General features: G+C 32.4%; 2 protein-coding genes and 1 long non-coding RNA gene across 5 annotated transcripts in view; all 3 read left to right on the top strand.

Moving 5' to 3' along the window:
• Positions 1 to 180: 180 nt before the first annotated feature.
• Positions 181 to 5,141, top strand: LOC100185972 (UDP-N-acetylglucosamine--dolichyl-phosphate N-acetylglucosaminephosphotransferase-like). The gene is made up of 5 exons (XM_002130424.5): positions 181 to 976; positions 1,703 to 1,920; positions 2,638 to 2,869; positions 2,940 to 3,128; positions 4,347 to 5,141. The coding sequence occupies exons 1-5, from the start codon at positions 705 to 707 to the stop codon at positions 4,651 to 4,653; spliced, it is 1,218 nt and encodes a 405-aa protein (XP_002130460.1). The 5' UTR covers positions 181 to 704; the 3' UTR covers positions 4,654 to 5,141.
• Positions 5,142 to 7,950: 2,809 nt separating this feature from the next.
• LOC113475695 lies at positions 7,951 to 8,477 on the top strand. Its single transcript, XR_003397453.1, has 2 exons — positions 7,951 to 7,982; positions 8,039 to 8,477. It is a non-coding gene; the product is annotated as an uncharacterized LOC113475695 (long non-coding RNA).
• Positions 8,478 to 9,690: 1,213 nt separating this feature from the next.
• Positions 9,691 to 17,760, top strand: part of LOC100181258 (ankyrin and armadillo repeat-containing protein) — an 18,492-nt gene continuing 10,422 nt past the window's right edge. Inside the window, exons 1-15 of one of the 3 annotated variants that reach the window (XM_018817186.2) lie at positions 9,691 to 9,827; positions 10,143 to 10,224; positions 10,767 to 10,885; positions 11,115 to 11,238; positions 12,451 to 12,574; positions 12,708 to 12,881; positions 12,946 to 13,062; positions 13,449 to 13,621; positions 13,909 to 14,065; positions 14,351 to 14,511; positions 14,990 to 15,104; positions 15,185 to 15,378; positions 15,586 to 15,693; positions 15,756 to 15,873; positions 15,930 to 15,971. In XM_018817186.2, the coding sequence (XP_018672731.1) occupies positions 9,739 to 9,827; positions 10,143 to 10,224; positions 10,767 to 10,885; positions 11,115 to 11,238; positions 12,451 to 12,574; positions 12,708 to 12,881; positions 12,946 to 13,062; positions 13,449 to 13,621; positions 13,909 to 14,065; positions 14,351 to 14,511; positions 14,990 to 15,104; positions 15,185 to 15,378; positions 15,586 to 15,693; positions 15,756 to 15,873; positions 15,930 to 15,971 (1,897 nt within the window). In that variant the 5' untranslated portion in view covers positions 9,691 to 9,738. The remainder of the gene's footprint in view (positions 9,828 to 10,142; positions 10,225 to 10,766; positions 10,886 to 11,114; positions 11,239 to 12,450; positions 12,575 to 12,707; positions 12,882 to 12,945; positions 13,063 to 13,448; positions 13,622 to 13,908; positions 14,066 to 14,350; positions 14,512 to 14,989; positions 15,105 to 15,184; positions 15,379 to 15,585; positions 15,694 to 15,755; positions 15,874 to 15,929; positions 15,972 to 17,760) is intronic. The other 2 variants (XM_026840248.1, XM_009863697.3) reach the window with 2 other exon arrangements.

Raw genomic sequence — 17,760 nt, 5'->3', positions numbered from 1 at the left:
TTTCATGTCGCTCATAGAAATCGTATAACGCACATCAAATGGGGCTAAATTGATCATAGACATAATATAAACTGCAGACTGACATTATCCTTACCGTTTTTCTAAATGTTACTTAAATGTGCCCTTTTGTACTTCGGTTTTAACCGTGAGCCCGTTTTAACCGTGTTTAACGACCGTCGTTTTACCGTTAATTCTCATTGTTTTGCCTTTGTAAACTTTTCTGAATTTTGTTAGTGTGACCAAGGAGACAAAATAAAATCATTTTGACTTGGATAACACATAATTCATATATCACGACCAAGCGAGCTTACTACTGGACATCTTAGACGTGAATATTACAGACGTGGAAATAGCGGACATAGTCAATATTGCAGACGTGGACTTAGTGGACTTAGCGGACTTAGCGGACTTAGCGGACTTAGCGGACTTAGCGGACTTAGTGGACTTAGTGGACTTAGTGGACTTAGCGGACTTAGCGGACTTAGCGGACTTAGCGGACTTAGCGGACATGCACTATTTAAAGGGACCCGTATTTTCTGTCGAAAACACCATTTGGATTGTGTAAATTCATTGGTAGGCACTCTATTACGTATACATAAAATTGGCTTTAATATGGTTGCTTAAAACCATCTGGTGTGATTCTGCTGGATTAACGTCTACATCCTAACCAGCAACAAAATATTAGAAATAAGTTTCCCTCAAACATGATGAGTACAGTTATTACTTTAAGTATCAACGGATTGGTTTCTGTTATTGGCTACATTTTGACCTTAAAATTAATTCCATCATTTGCTGACCACTTTGTTTCGGCTAAACTGTATGGAAGAGACTTGAACAAAGTGTCAGATCAAAAAATACCAGAAGCACTTGGTGTAATTAGTGGAGCTATATTTCTTGTGTGTATGTTTTTCTTTATTCCTATACCATTTGTGAACTTCTCAGCAAATGCAACAAATCAACTAAACTTTAATCACAGGTAAGTACTTTGATTTCTCTGGTGTAAACCTGTTTAGTTATATATCTGAGTGATTCTACCAAGGTGATTTTTTCCACAGAGAATAATTTTTCACAATACTTTTTGCATTGGTTAAATTGCGAATTGTAAAAAATACCACAATGATTTCTATTCTTCTTTACAATCTGGGCTCCGCTAACATAAACTTTGAAGACTTCATTAACTAGAACGACCGCAGTATACGTAATATATTTTTAAATATTTTTGCAAAAATAAAACCCACACATATATATATATACATTTGTTTTATTCTCATCTAAAAAAAACATAATTTGAATATATGTTTTTATGTTGAGTTATAATAATCATAATTAAAATTTTTCATATTTGTACAAATTTGAACCACACCAGCTTTGGATATGTTATAGTGCTTTGCGAAAAATGTAACAATATTTGTTGAAAAATGCGGGGATGGATGGTAAATATAAAGGGTACTATTAATTCGACTTGGTTCACACATATATATATTACCTAATTATTCTGTAATGTGCATCCCTACCTTCTTAGCAGATTTAACAATGGTGCATAGTCTATTCTGTTAAAATTGTGGGGTACAGATAGTTTTTTGTATTGGTTTATTGGTTTTGCACGTTTGTATACCTATTTAAAATGGTATTAATACATTAAAAATATAACGTAACTAAAAATGTAATAATGTGCAATGACCAATAAAGTTTTACTTTTTAGTGAGTTTATTCAATTTATTGGTGCTCTGCTATCAATTTGCTGCATGATATTTCTTGGATTTGCTGATGATGTACTTAACTTGAAATGGAGACACAAGCTTATATTACCAACTATTGCTTCGTTACCTTTGTTAATGGTTTACTACACAAACATCAGCAATACCACTATTATTTTACCAAAACCAATTCATTCTCTATTTGGTACGGAACTTGATCTTGGTAAGTCAATAGTTTTACATTTTCTTTTTCATTTAATCAAATTCCCAAATTTAAGTACGACTATATAAGTTTGAAGGTCCAACCAGTGGCGTTTTAAGATATAGAAGCCCCACCCGCAAAGCTTGTATGTGGGCCCCTTTTTTAACACTATATCTGCTGACCTGAAAATCAACTCAACTCAAACTGGGTCTACATTCAAAGGTCTTACTAATAATTCGCTGTATATTTATTTTGAAAAAAACATGGATTGATGTCAAAAATTAACTTTGAAAATAAATGAAAACTTGTTCATTCACCATAATACATTAGGTTGTATGTATTCTGGTGGCTTATGTTGTAATATTCAATTAATTGTATTGTAATAATATTGCATCATACTTAGGATTTTATCATATATATATATATAGAAGTAAATTTCTATAACTGATGTATTACTAGTTTTCGCTTTTTAATGAATGAGCGCTATATTACATATAAGGGTAAATCTGACAAGCATCCTTGTTAAAAGGGTAAAGCATACAAAATAGTTTAAGAACCAAGATCTATACTCTACAAGTTAAAGAAGGCATGGGATGCATTTCATTTTGAATTCCTTCCATTTTTCGTTTTTTTACTGAAATGAGCCTAAATGTTTCCTTAACTGAAAAAATAATTGTTGTTCATTTACCTGTATCCTTTTTTGTATATGTTTAAATATCAACACATTTAACCCTTTAGGTATCCTGTACTACTTCTATATGGGAATGCTGGCAGTCTTCTGTACCAATGCAATCAATATTTTATCGGGCATAAATGGTTTAGAAGTTGGCCAATCAGTCATTATATGTATTTCAATCATATTACACAATGTACTTGAACTATCTGGACCTGTGTCTGCTTACCACAGATTTTCGTTGTATTTCATGATACCATTTTTGGGTACGTCACTTGGTCTTCTGCATCATAATTGGTAAGTTAAATTTTTGTGTAACCTAATTTTAGAAAATACTAACCATTAGACAACTTATGATTGTAAATAGGTACCCTTCAAAGGTATTTGTTGGTGATACATTTTGTTATTTTGCTGGAATGTCATTCGCTGTTGTAGGAATATTGGGTCACTTCAGCAAAACTATGATCTTGTTTTTCATTCCACAAGTTGCAAACTTTCTGTATTCAATTCCACAGTTATTTCGGTGGATACCTTGTCCAAGACATCGTTTGCCAAAGTAAGATTTTTTAGTTTTGCGTAAATATATAGTAGTGTTAAAATTATCAAACACTTTATTTTCTCATAAATGTGGTAAAAGGATCGAGCCCAGTGTTCCCTCTAAGCTGTGCTTTAGAACTCCATGTTATACCGACTGTAGTTTTTTTCCGGCCACGGTAGCATGAAGCAAGTTACATTCGTTCATTTATCATCAGAAAAGACGCGTCATAAGTGCACCCATGATAAGAAAAGAGTAGGAGAAAGGTAAACAGGAGCAAATTGAATTAAACTTAAAGTTAACAGTGATAAAATTAAACTACAGGAATAGATGTTATATTGTAAAGCGCACATAAGTCCTGAATACTGAGCTACAATCAGTTTTGTGGGCCACTGTTGGCTGCTGGCTTAAGGTTACGATGTAATACCGACGTTGGAAGGTCGTATTCAGAGCTACCGACTACTAGAACAATAAAACTGAAACTTTCATACTTCTGTTTGCAAGTGCAATGCAGAAGAAATTGTGACTGTAAAATACCAAAATAAAATAAACATGCGGGTATAATGCAAAACAGTTACTTATCCTGAAATTCTATTTTATAGTAGCAAACTGCTGGGAGAATAATACAATTACATTATTAAAACTGTTCGTCTGTTGCGAAACTTTCTATTCTGACAAGCGATTGGTACCCTGATAAATTCGAGTGTAACTATAAACAAAGGAAAATCCCAGTCACACAGTGCTTTGATCCAACACAGCTTTAATTGTGTGTTGCAAAACATGATTGACGGATGTTTAAATAATTTAGTAAATATTTTAAACTTCGTTATACCCTATAACCAACAAAAAATTGTTATGCTGCCAAGTTGGTTTGTTATGCAAACAATTTTTATGTTGCGTAACAAGTTTAAAAGGTCAATACTGCATCACAAACAATATTTCAGGAATTAAGGTAAATAGGGAATGTACAAGATTAATTTTCTTTTCCCCTTGAGTAACCATTTTTAACTGACAAATTTATTTATTTTTAACTGACAAAAAAAATAATTGGAAGTAGACCTGTGCACTGTTCAGAGAGAAATGGAAAGTGTGCACCCAGGTCTTTTCTGCTATTACAAAACCAGTAATTAAGTCAATTGCCCTGCTATGCATGTATATGAAATCCATTCTTAGTTTTGTTTAGCATTTCATTTGAATTGTTTTACACTTTAAATTAATCCTACTGCTTATACATTACAGATTCAATGCTGATACAGGATTGTTAGATATGAGCAAGGTTTATTTTAAAGATTCTGAACAGAATTTCCTGGGTAGGCTCATTCTTCGTGTAGGTGAAAAGGTCAAAATGGTTGATTTAAAACTCAACGTTGGTGAAGATGGACAATATATTGAATGTAATAACCTTACATTAAATAATTTTTTGTTGAAAATACTTGGACCAATGCCTGAACAATCATTAACACTATTGCTTTTGTGTGTACAGACATTTTGCACTGGTGTAGCTTTCTTTATTCGTTATTACATAAGTTCTTTCTTTTATAATTAATTAATAGTGTATGGCTGCTAAATTAGAAAAAAATGATGTCTCAGCGGGTGTTTACCGTGTACACCCCTTGTTTTATGTTGTTTGTAATACATTGCGCCAAGATGTTGTATATGTATGCGGTCATTTAATATTATACTGCAAGAATTTTATTTAAAGTAGGCTTTTACCTTTATTCAAGAATATGCATGTAATTTCTATGTTTAAGTATAATATGCTGCAGCTATTTAATATTAAAAGATTGTTATTTATGTTATATTTAAAATTAAAATTATCGGCAACATCTGTATGTTTTAGATTCAAATCTTTTGTTTGGGAGGTAATAATTGAAAGCTTATTTCACAACACCAATTGGCTATAACTGTAATTACCCTTTAAAAATAGGTAAAAAGATCTTTTTTATAAATGCGAAATGAAATGTAAATTTACACACACAGTTTACCTGGCACAATCCAAATAACTTTGTTTAATAAAAAAACACTTAAAACTTACTGTGGCATCTTGTCTCGTTTTTTTCAGGTATTTATTAAAAGCTTTGCTTGTAAATTATTAAGTGGTCCTGAGTATCTCACATGGCGTCCTCTAACTACACCGTGGGCGCTAGTCTTAAAACTAAATAAAGGCAGATGGTTTTGCAGCGCTTGTACCATTTGTAGACCTTTTTGAGTTGTTGATTTGTTATTGAGCACCTAAATGGTTCCAATTGTACTTTTTGTCTTTTTTTTAATTACTTTTTTCCGCACTTACCTCATTTTGGGGAAATTACGGGGTCAAATAGGGGTTAAGGAAGCTTATTATTGTTACATTTGTATGTAAAACCAAAGGTTTCTATATGAAAACTTGTTTGTCTGATAACTTGTTTGTTTCCGTTACACCAAGTGGATAGGCCTATACAATATTTAACATAGGTTATTAGAGAATTATTGTATCGAATACAATCGATTACATAAATGTTAAAAATTCATTTTAGGATTTTTGGACACTTTTAAATAAACAGAAAAGTATACGTTAACAAGAGATTAAATATTTAGTGGGGGAGCACGGATAAGCTAACAGGAGATCAAAGATCTAATGCGTGAGCACGGTCTATACTAATTAGCATAATATTAATTGATCAATTTACTACAACGGCCGACTGAGCTCAATTAAAAAACAACCCAGAAGTAACCAACAAAGCGGGTTTCAGTCGTCATTGGTAATTGTGGAGCAGTGGATGGAATGCATTTATTTATGTATTATAACTCATGAAACTTAAGACGTATAGGGATTAAACGTTTAAAGGTTTGGTAAAGAATATGCGTAAATACGCTTTATACAGCTCCTGTACCATGTGTTGACATTTAAACTTTCATTACATGTAAACTTTCCGTTAGGCCAATGGATCCAGTAATCGGAATATTTCACGATACCGCTAAGTGTCTTGCCCAAGGAACTAATATCATTTAAACGGGACGCATTAAAAGCACCTTTCTGTTTTCTCACTACCATTAATCGTAATTAAAACATTATTTCTAGTTAAACATCATATATGATTAATTGAGCACGGTAGTGGTCATATAGTTCCATTTTCGTCGAACAGTTGTTCTTAGCTTTGTTGTTGTTGTTGTTGTTGTTGCTGATAGGGCGATTCTTTCCGCACTTATATCAATTCTCAATTCTAGCATTTATTCTTTAATCTCTTGATTGAAATCAAATCATATTATATATTTATAATTTTTAGACTAAATTTTCAGGTTTAAAACCGCACAATTAACGTGTGTGCACCGAAGCGTAGACGAGTGCCTTTTTCTTATCGTTGTCTTCGGTAATTTGGTACAGGAGTTGTACAAAGCGTATTTACGCATATTCTATTCTTTACTAAATTTTCAATCCTTATACGTCTTAGGTTCAATGAGTTATAATACACGAATAAATGCATTCTATCTACTGCTCCACAGTCACCAATGGCGACTGAAATCCGCTTTGTTGGTTACTTTTGATTTGTTTTTGATCGATCTCAGTCGACCATTGTAGTGATAGGGGTAATTAATACTATGCTAATTAGTTTACTCCACAGTCACCAATGGCGACTGAAAGCCGCTTTGTTGGTTATTGGTTACTTTTGATTTGTTTTTGATCGATCTCAATCGACCGTTGTAGTGATAGTGGTAATTAATACTATGCTAATTAGTTTATACCGTGCTCATGCATTAGATCTGTGTGATCTCTTGTATTATTTTAACATTACCTAATTACCGCGTATAACGGGTTAATTTAAAGTATGCTTTTTTGTGTTACATGCCATTATTAGAGCTGTATTTTCTTGTTGGTTTGGTCGTTAGTTCCACAGAAATAAAAAAAGAATAAATAATTTCTGTGGTTAGTTCTCATCAAGGTTTTGCACCCAGGTATACTGTATACTAGGATCACGTTGGTTCGTAACCTGGTTACCTTGCTAAACAAAATCAAAGACGTTGATATTTACGTTATAATCTGAACAATTATTTAGCTAGAAGTTCATCATGAAGTCTTTATATATTTGTTTTTAGTATTGCTCGTTGTCATAGACACCGATTTCTAAAATTGCAGAAGAGGACGCAATGTTTTTTGTCCCTGCTTTTTTGTTGTTTATTTAACTAGGGCTCGCATGGATTCTGAGATAGTTGGTTAAATTTCCGATAATTTCTAAGTAAGATTTTTATTACTTGACCGATGATCAAATGTCCAATCTGCCCTAGACGGCACTAATTCTTAGTTACGACTCATTAACAGATCATCACTTTCTTTTTTTACAAGTGGGCGCTCTTTTTTTTATTATTATTTTTTAAAAATACACAAAGAAACACTTTAAATTGGTAATAAGTGTAAAAAAATTACTTAAGTACTAAAAATACCTTTATAAATATATAAAACACTAGTAAGAACATCTTTCCTAAATTAGGTAGGTTATATACGCTCTTTCGTTCTGTTCACTATCGTCGGCTCTGTGGTGTAACTGTTAGCGTGCCGTCGTTTTATCTCTTTGTTTCGTTCTTACCAGGTTGAGTCCAGCACAGTGCAGTACGTTTTTTTTAGTTTTTTTTGTGTGATTAGCACGAGTTAGGAGTTAGGGGTTAGGGGTTGGGGGTTACGGGTTAGGGGTTAAAGTCTTCGTGGGCTCTGTGGTGTAACGGTTAGCGTGAAATATTGAAATACTATACCAAAACACGTTTTATATGTCACAAAAACGACGTTTTTTTAAAAGTCTCCAGAAATTAATAATAAAAAATGAGCGCCCACTTGTGAAAAAAGAGAGTGATGATCTGTTAATGAGTTGTATGTCTAATTTTTACAGATTGAGCATTTGATCATAGGTAAAGTAATAAAAATCTTGTATGGAAATTATCAGACGTTCAACCAATTATCTCAGAATCCATGGGAGCCGGGAGCCCAAGAGAACCACCAATATGGTCAATGGAGATCATGGGCGCCGATCCTATGCGCATTCCCAGTTTTCAACGTTTAAGCCGTCTGGTGGTCTCATTCTAATTACTAAAGCAGAAGAGTATTGTGTTCCGTTTATGTGCGAACGAAGTATTTATTGCAAATGTATTAATACTTACTTGTTTACTCGATTGCATACATAAAAAGGCAAATGTCCAACCTGTTTTCAAGCACCTGCAGGCTAAATAATCAAAGGAACAATCGCTATTAATAATCAAAGGAACAATCGCTAAATAATCAAAGGAACAATCGCTATCATAAATGTACAGCAGTGCTACCTCTGGAACATATTTAGTTTTTTCATTACCGCCTGTTGCTCTGTTTAATTGGCAAATTATATTTATTTTACACGTAACTATGAGAAATTGCAGTGCGAGTTTGTGTTGTTCCAGCCCCTAAAAAAATGTATGCGTCGCACATATGCAATGACGTCATATTCAGCGCCTAGGTGCGCTCCGCATCCTCAGATAATTAAGAAATCGGCGCGCCTGATGGAGATACATTAGTGAAAGCACTGGTTTGTTTTTAATAAAGGAAGTTCCATAAATATGTCTGAATGTTGTGGTTGTTTATCCACGAATGGTTATACAGAGGTTTAGCACAACGCATGTTATGTGTTTTGTTTCAAACTCGCAAATTTATAAACAAATATCTCTGCACACACAATAACTCTCAAGTCTCAACCAAAGTAATATCATAACTTTGTGTGGAATATGATAATTTTCAATCAGTGATAAAACTCCCAAAAGTCAATACTGTTGATAAGAATGATCCAGTATAAGCACTTGTGTAAATAAGGTTGCTAACCAGGTATCCTAACAATTGGTATCCTGACAATTGGTTAAAAAATCGGGACGAAAACAACGTAGACAAGTTGAATAACAAACCCCACACTGATGCAAGCAAATTCGTACAATTCTTTGTCTTGATTTGAGGTTAAAACATTAAAAGTGCAAAAATACCAGACGTAAATTTTGCTTAACAATAATTTGTTGACGCACAACTAAAGTATCCCGTTACTTACCACCCCACGTTGGTTTAGAGCCAAAATGTTGGCCGTCAAGCAGCAACTTGAATCTGCCCAACCATAGTGAGTACTTTCTATACATCAGTTTTCAGTTCAAAGCAAAATGTTAGTTACAAACTAGTAGCCATTGACACTTAGAAAAAGGAAAATTGTAAATCAGTAGTAGTCATTTAAAAATAATTGCAAATGAAAAAGGGACCAGGAGCAAAAAAAGTACAATCGGTATCAGGGCGATATTGTTCCATGGGATGAATTGTACAATAGCATTCTCTCTCTTTGAGAAAGAAAAAGGAAAATAATATACATAAATTTCTTAGTTTAATTAATCCATAGAAGAATCTAGTTGAATTAAATAAACAATGAAACAAACTGCGAACCTTATTTGATTAATTTTGATGGCAAGAGTACAAGTAGGAGGACTGCTATTCTGTATGACAACCTACTTATTAACCGCACACGGGTTTACATGTGCTGCTGCACTAGTAATTTCATAAAATATATTTAACTATAAATATTTTTTTTCTTTACATAAATAGCAACATTACAGTTTCTGCAATATTGTTTAATAGGCTACAGTTTATAGCACCCTGATAATAGGCATGAGGCCACAAAGTGCTGTTCATGAACAAAATATAGAATCGAATCCCAATGTTTGTTTGAATCTTTCATCTGCCCCTGCTGAACCTGGGTAAGTGGTTATCAATTATAGTTAGGGCATAATTTTACTTTACCCTTTTATCAGTTGAATTATAAAAATTAAGCTAAAAGTTTTAAACACTTTTTTTCTTAAACCATTCTATACAGTACTGAATTTTAAAACCTTTTAATTTTATTGTTTTATTTTCCTTTCTGTACAGATCAGCCATGTAAATCTTAGTTCGCATGTAACATTTTCAGATTCATAGTCTTTTTACATTTCTCTTTACAACGCTGGTGGGGGTACCAAGAGATAATTCTATATTTTTCTGAAATTTAAGTTTTATTTAAATTTATTATTATGCAGACTACAATCAACACCACGACCTGCAACAGCTGGATTGCTGACATCAAGATCAAATGTTTCAACACATTCAACTTCACAATTGGTATAATTTTAAAGCTGAACTAAAATGTAACTGTTCGTTAATGAGTACAGTATAAGCAGTTTGAATGTAAAGTAGTGGTGCAAATCCATAGCCATATAGTCATTGCCCCCTACAAAATATGTTAGTTATATAAATAACCCAGTGGTCACTAATACTTGGGCTTTCATACAAAAAACATTTACTCACAAAGGTTTGCAAAGTCAATCACAGAACTTTTTTTGTTTAATTTATTATTTTGTGGTCTTCCGAAAAAAAAATTATTGGTTAAAATGAAAGATAAGACTAAAAAATAGGCCAAGCCAAACTAGTTTTTACCAACAAAAGCTATTTTTTAATTAAAAAAGCATTAGTAATGACTACAATCACAGTTCAATAAGCAGATCCCGTATTTTACAATGTGCCTTAACTTCATTTTGAATCATTTTGTACATTGTAAAGATACTCTCCATGTTATATGTATATACAGTATGTTGTTTGTGGAAATTAACTATTGGTCCATGGTGTGTTGGCATATTGTCCTCCAAATATTAACCCAACAACAGAGATCTGCCGGAAGTGCTCATACAGATGGATTGTCGTACTTTGATAATTTTAATAAAAATGAACTGAGAGAATTGATAGCCGAGAGCAGAGCAAGCTGGTTATTATCATCTGACTTTCGGTATGTTTTCTTGAGAATATTTATGAAAATCAGTTTTTTAATACTTTGTTAAAATTATTAAAAAGATGTGAGAAAAAACAATTCAGTATGCATACCAAATCGAAATCACTCTTATTTTTATAGTAACTCCGCAAATACAGCGAAAAATAATACTTAATAGCAGTATCGATATTTTTTATTTTAAATATAGTATAACCTTTAATTATAAATTGATAATTATATTTTTTAGTGGCCAGGCTGGATTGCCATTTGGTTTAATTTCAAATATGAATTTAAGTCATACTGAGCATCTTACTCTGCTTTTTCCAAAACCAAAAGATGTTGAAGACTTGGAATACCGAGAACTTCATCAAGTAAATATTGTTATATATATATATTATATTAGACAACTGTTATATACCTGGGATTTTCTTGTCATTGTTTGCGATTCATTTAACTCAAAAATACCTATTATGTACTTGTTTATGGTGGACTCGAACTAATAGTCTCATGTATAAGGTTTACGAGTCCCCCAATCATGCCGCCTATGATTAAGATTTCCCTGCTATGCTTCAAAAAACTATTAATCAACTGAAGAGCTACCTCATTAACCCTAAAATTTAACCACTTTGTTTTCTGGCATTGACAAACAATGCTATAAGACACAATAAATGATGTTATGTCACACCTGAGGTGACGTAAGGATGACCGGTAACAACAATTTGTGACATCACTCCTTTCCAAACCAAATTCCATACAATTAAAAAAAAAAAAGTTGTTACCAAACACATTAAATTAAAAAAGATCACAACCAGACCGAAATAAAACACACGTTGGAATATAGACTGTAATACACAACACTTCCAATTATGCGGCTCATAAAGTCGACATCAACATTATCGCACTTCATTTGTAATTTGTTCCTGTCTGTAGGCAGATAAACAAGCGTCTTCCCCCTGTTGATACTTTTTACTTATAGACTTTTTCATTTTTATTAAAATATCTTTTGTTTCTGTCCTTAGTTTTCATTAATTCCTCTTTTGCAATCTTCTTGGTTTCGTCTAACCGCTGTTTAAAGTCAAACACACTAACTACACTTAACATTTGCTTTCTGTGTGTTTTTATCCCACAGCTTCTTTAAGAATTAAGATTCACATGGGCCCGGGACGATCGACTGTAAATTAATTGGAATGGCGAGAACCCAAGTTTTTTAACCAAAAAGTTTTACTACTAAGGGCTAAAAACTGTTTAATGAATACAAACAATATTATTTAAAACGCCTGACAAGCTTTAGCATACAGGTTATACCCAAATTTATCAAAACTATTACACATTTCAGTGAAAAACTCCTTACATTCCATAAAGTATGTAAAAAAGGGAAAATACAGTGTAATACCGACAATGACATAAAAACTTTGGTGGTTTAATTTTTAGATCACATTTCAGCACCTATCACTCTATCTGTATACAAGCCGAGCCTTAACATAAACCTTTTTTATAAAACCCAGTTTACCCCAATTTTTACCTGAGTGCCAAGCGTCAAAAGAGAAGACTCTTGGTACATCTTTAGCTGATTCTATTTGCAGATTGTTCGTGAACTCACTACTGGTATATTTGCCATGAGCCAAATGCCATGTTTATCCTTAGAACCAAGTTTTGACTTTAGCTCATCATGCCAAATGCCAATGGCATATAAAGATACCAGGGTTGGTAAGTTGGTAACTCATGTGAAACATCTATTACTTATTAACTACAATCTTTTCACCAAACATATATGGAATCTATGCCATTTTACATACAACTTACATGAGAGTAATGACAATAACATTAAAATGTTTTATAGGACAAATACTTCTTGATGTTGATTATGCAATGAAGTCATTATGGCATGGAGTTACTGTTCCTAAAAGCAAGAGGTTGAAGTTATCTGAAAAATGGAGAACTTTACTAGATATTAATTCTGCTACTGGTGAAATGAATAAGGAAAAAAACCCATACACCGAATTTTCAAATGCTGGTATGTCTGTTTTGTATTTATTTTGATTATCTATTGAATTACTGTGACAATTTCTAAACAACAGGGCAAGAAGATATGAACGAAAATCCATGTTATCAAAATATTTATCAGGAATTAAACAATATTGATCCCAATGATGCAACTGCTACCAATGAGAACATGTTTGTAAATAAATATTTAGGTTTGTAACAAGGATAATTAATACTTGTGTAAACGACCAAAGAAATGTTTGATACATAGTATTTCTAAGTACTACATCTCCCTTAAAAATGTGCTGGATGTGCCAATAGTCTACACATCTACCCCTACCCAAAAGCACTGGTAAATAGTACACTTACAAGTCTAATAAATGGTCTATAGTTCTGCTATTATTATGAGTATGTTTGTTATTGGAAAAGACTTTAACAGTAATTGCCTTATCCACCCTGATTAATTTATTTTGTACATATTAAAAAAAACGCATCAGCCACTAAACTGTGTATACTAGTAAGTGAACTGCTCTAGGTTAGCAATATATTTGATGATGTTCTATTAACTTAAGTAAGTTTTAATTTATATGTTTGTTAGAATTTGTTCGTTGTGTGATGTCAATGCATATGTCAAGTGCAAGATGTTGTTCAAGTGAAAATGTTGTGGTTTGCAATATTGACTACGACATTTCAACCGCTGTTTCTCTTTATGATGATGATCACATTCCTCCAGCAGACACGCAGCGACTGAGGCGAAGATTAAGACATCATGTAAACCAAAGTTATAACCAAACATAGATCTTGAAAAATCATATAATTCTATATTATTTGTGTAATTTTATTTTTGTTTCTTCCTGGGATATCTAGAAAATAAAACATAGTAATTGTAATAGGAAATAAATATGTGCTTGAATTTGATTTTACTCTTTTATTTGGCGTTCTTTATGATCTAACATGCTTAAGGCTACTGTTCGATGAAAGTGACACACCATAAAATACCTTTTTTTAAAATTTAATATTGATTGGATGATTTATGCTGGATCAATATATTGTTGCAGATAAAAGTAATAGAGAAAGGATTGCTTGCTGATCCTTCTACGAGACGAAATATTGCTTTGTTGAAATTTATTGCTGCAACTTCTATTGTGTTAGTTGCATTACGCAAAAGACTTATGAAGGTACCAAAAACTGATTCACTACTTCATCCTCTTCAATGTAAGTATGAACTTGTCTGGTTGTTTTGAGTTTGCTTCAATAGAGTTCAACCCAGTAGTGTTTAAACTGTCAGTCAATAATGAAAACAAAAAATATAGTAGTCACTTACAAAGTTACATACATGATAACTCGTAAGCGGGTACAAGGTGTAACAGAACGCCTGTTTTATAAGGACTGTTTTTGCTCTGCCACGAAAGGGTGAAAAGTTGCATACATGCATTTATTCATAAATGTTTCTTCAAAAGCTCATTGCCTGACATGTTCCTTATTGCTTTTCAACTACAGGTGATGATTTACGAACTGAATCTGAATTTCCTCCATTTGCTTTTAACTTGAATAAAAGTAATCCATGCCGTACCTTCACAGTTGATAAAGATGGAAATTCAAAATTATTAACGCATATGCATGGAGAATTACAATTTGATAGTGATACTGCAGCTGTTAAAGTAAAATATGTTTTGGTGGTTTTACAATAATTAAACAATGACTGGCTACCGTAGTGGTATATTTTAAGTTTCCTGAATTTATATTGTGGCGTTGCACCACCCAATCCAATATAGCACATTGTATTAAACATATGCAAAATAAACATTTTAAATATTCTTTATTTTGTAAAAATCCAACTACTATTGTGCTTTAAAACACCACCAAAGTGTTGAATATAAAGTTTAGTGCCTTTTATTTCATTGTCATGCATTTCCCCCAAACTTAAATATCTATAGCAATAGAAAAATAAAACTCAGTTCATAACTCAGTAACATTCTTCGAGAACTTAATAAATTAAGACCCTAAACAAAGGCTACCTAAAAACATTTAGTTGATGTTTGCATTTCTAGATTTTTGCAGTGGTCTTTTCACAGGATATTCACACCACAATTTTGAGCTATAAATACAGTATTTAAATACAGTTTAAATCTCCTACAGGAAATAAAAGATGAACAATGGTGCAACATCACTCATAAAGAATCTGTTGAACATTTACAAACTATTTTAAACAACCAATTGAAACTTGAATATGATGTACCGGTTACGCTATTCGGTATGATTTTCTTTAATGAAACAATCTAAATTTATCATATTTAACAAAAATAAATATGATTCACAACTTTTTTCATTCAGAGAATACAAAGCATTATGTAATAAACATTCCGCTGACAACCTATTACCCCACAAGCCCTCCAATACCACAATGGCTCCATGCCAGATATCAGCAGCTTAGCAGTTTATGTTCTAAAAAATTGATCATGAATGATATACAGCTTGCAGAATTGCTAAAACAAGTTTTTGGATTTAGAAAGGCACTTGCTCACAAGGTAGGTATGAATATTTGTATGATGGGTATAATCAACACTCAATACATTTAGTGTACATGCAATCAAATTACCAAATTTAAAAGTAAGAAAGTTTAAAAAGTTTTTTTTTCTATCCCAGCTGTGCACAGAATAAAATGTTATTAGTATGTACCTATTAATAATTACCTTCTAGATCAAGAATATTTGATTCATTTCAATTTTTTACAGAGCATTGAGGCAAAAATGCGATTGTGTGCTTGTAGGGGTTTGGTTGCTGCCTTTGTTACATTGATGAAAAAAGTTGCAAGCACATGTCTTTTTGCACCAGATGTTCAGGTAGTCAAGTTAGTTTTAAATGGTTACTTCTATGCAGATAACTCCATCATGGTGTGTTTCAGGGTATGACTCTATTGCATTATTGTTGCGCTCATAACAAATCTTCAATCTTAAGTGTTCTGCTTAACCAAAAACCAAATCTGAACACAAGAAGAACCGAAGTCAATCAACAAACAACTCGTTAGTAACTAATAAGTAGTTACCATAAACTTGTGTATTACTTTTATGTGTATTAGAACCAGAAGATAAAACTAAGCTGCTATTGACTGAAAGATCAGGTAAATGTGACAGTGTTCAATGTTATTAACATAAATTTGACTCATGATCTTGTTTTAGTGGGATACATTTTTCTTTACTTCGTGAAATTAATCTTGAATGATTGCTGATAACGATTTGCAATTTAATATCATAAGCCTATAACGTTTGTTCTGTGAATTTTGATTAGTGGCCCCTTCCAACTAAAACCAAACGTGTTCTCATGCGTCTTTTTTCTTGATGATGTCATCATTGCTCCAGGTCTGACCATTATTATTTGCTGCACTCACAGAAACATAGCTCAGTGAAATCACGATTTGCTTATTAACCATTACGATTTTACATGTCTGGCTACAGGTACAAAATCATAAAACCAAATGTCAATTAAATTCAAACCTTTTTATGACGAGATATCTACTTTTACTCTGCCAACTTTGTAATTTTGTACCACATGTAAGTGTAAAAATCAAGTTTAACCTTTGATGACATAAGTCCAATAGCGGTGCACAGCTTTTTATCATCACTCTTCCGCGTCGATTGCTCACAGGAAAAGCTAAGATAGCACACTACCTATAGAAATGACCCTCGACTTGCGGAAACTCATTTGTTTAACCACAGTGACTGATTAAATGACATCATTAAATATTGGGACTTAATTCAATTTTGGACTGTAGTTGTTCCATTTGTCGAATTTGAATAGTTTCAAGCTCAGCTCATCCTAAAAGTTTTTTTTCAATGGAAATGCTTAAAATTTCAGTAGTTTAGAAAGTAGAAATGGTCAAAGCAGTAACTTTTTTTAGACCATATGTTTATAAATACACAAGTTTTGATTTTTCGTCGGTATGCCCCTTTAAAATCTCATATGCCACATGCACTATTTTAGTTTTTTTATCAGAAAATGATAGCCCAAGTAAACAAGATAATAACGGTTTAATGCACACTTAATGTTAAAGTGACATACCAATAAAAAATCAAAATTTGTGTATTGATAGACATGCTCAAATGTGACCTAAAGCCACTATCAAAGTTTTAAATTACAAAACAGCTTTTAAAAAAAAAGAGTTTTAAAACCCCAAATTCGGCCGCTGGAGTAAAAAAATAGACTGTGGCGCAATGCATGGGATTTCCCCTTAAAAAAATAATCACTCAACTTTGATCGTTTCTAGTTTCTAAAACACTAAAGAAAATTCAAATTTTTTTTCTGATTTGGTATGAAAAATGCTTCTTGTTCAAAACTATAGAAAAAAATTGTAAAACATAGAATTTATTATGTTTTAATTTTCGATTGAACATGGCTACATAATATGCTGACTCAGCACTTTTTTCCTTGTTAGTTAATTTTTCGGACTTTTTTATATTAAAATGTTCGATATGTCTCACTAGTACTGTTCCATTTTTTTTATAAGTCTATTTTTCGTGTTTAACATCAGGTTTGAAAATATGCTGAGTCAGAATAATCTAGTATGTATCAAGGCTCAATAAAAAATTAAAACATGATAAAGTCTATATTTTATCATCTTTTTATATAGTTTTGAAGAAAAAGCATTCATTATACCAAATTAGAAATCAAATTTGATTTTTCTTGAGTATTTTTTAATGATTTTTTTTTCTAATGATAAAACAGCCGAATTTTTTTTACTCCAGCATTTTGTTTTCACATGATTTTTTTAGAAGCCGTATCGTTTGGGAAACTTTGACGGTACTTTAAGGTTACATTTGAGCATATCTATCCATATACAAATTTTCATTTTTGGTTGGTATGCCCCTTTAAGTATAAACTGCATTGGTGATCTTAAAAACTCTAAAACATAA

Source organism: Ciona intestinalis, unplaced genomic scaffold, assembly GCF_000224145.3.
Source record: "Ciona intestinalis unplaced genomic scaffold, KH HT001160.1, whole genome shotgun sequence".
Lineage (NCBI taxonomy): Eukaryota > Metazoa > Chordata > Ascidiacea > Phlebobranchia > Cionidae > Ciona > Ciona intestinalis.
The sequence above is the reverse complement of the archived record's forward strand: the minus strand, read 5'-3'. Positions and strand labels throughout refer to the sequence as shown.

Excerpts from the sequence above, each read along its gene's own strand:
- LOC100185972 (XM_002130424.5), top strand. The coding sequence starts at position 705 with ATGATGAGTACAGTTATTACTTTAAGTATCAACGGATTGGTTTCTGTT. Across the intron at positions 2,870-2,939 it reads GGTCTTCTGCATCATAATTG|GTACCCTTCAAAGGTATTTG; the intron begins GTAAGTTAAATT and ends GATTGTAAATAG. Across the intron at positions 3,129-4,346 it reads CCAAGACATCGTTTGCCAAA|ATTCAATGCTGATACAGGAT; the intron begins GTAAGATTTTTT and ends TATACATTACAG.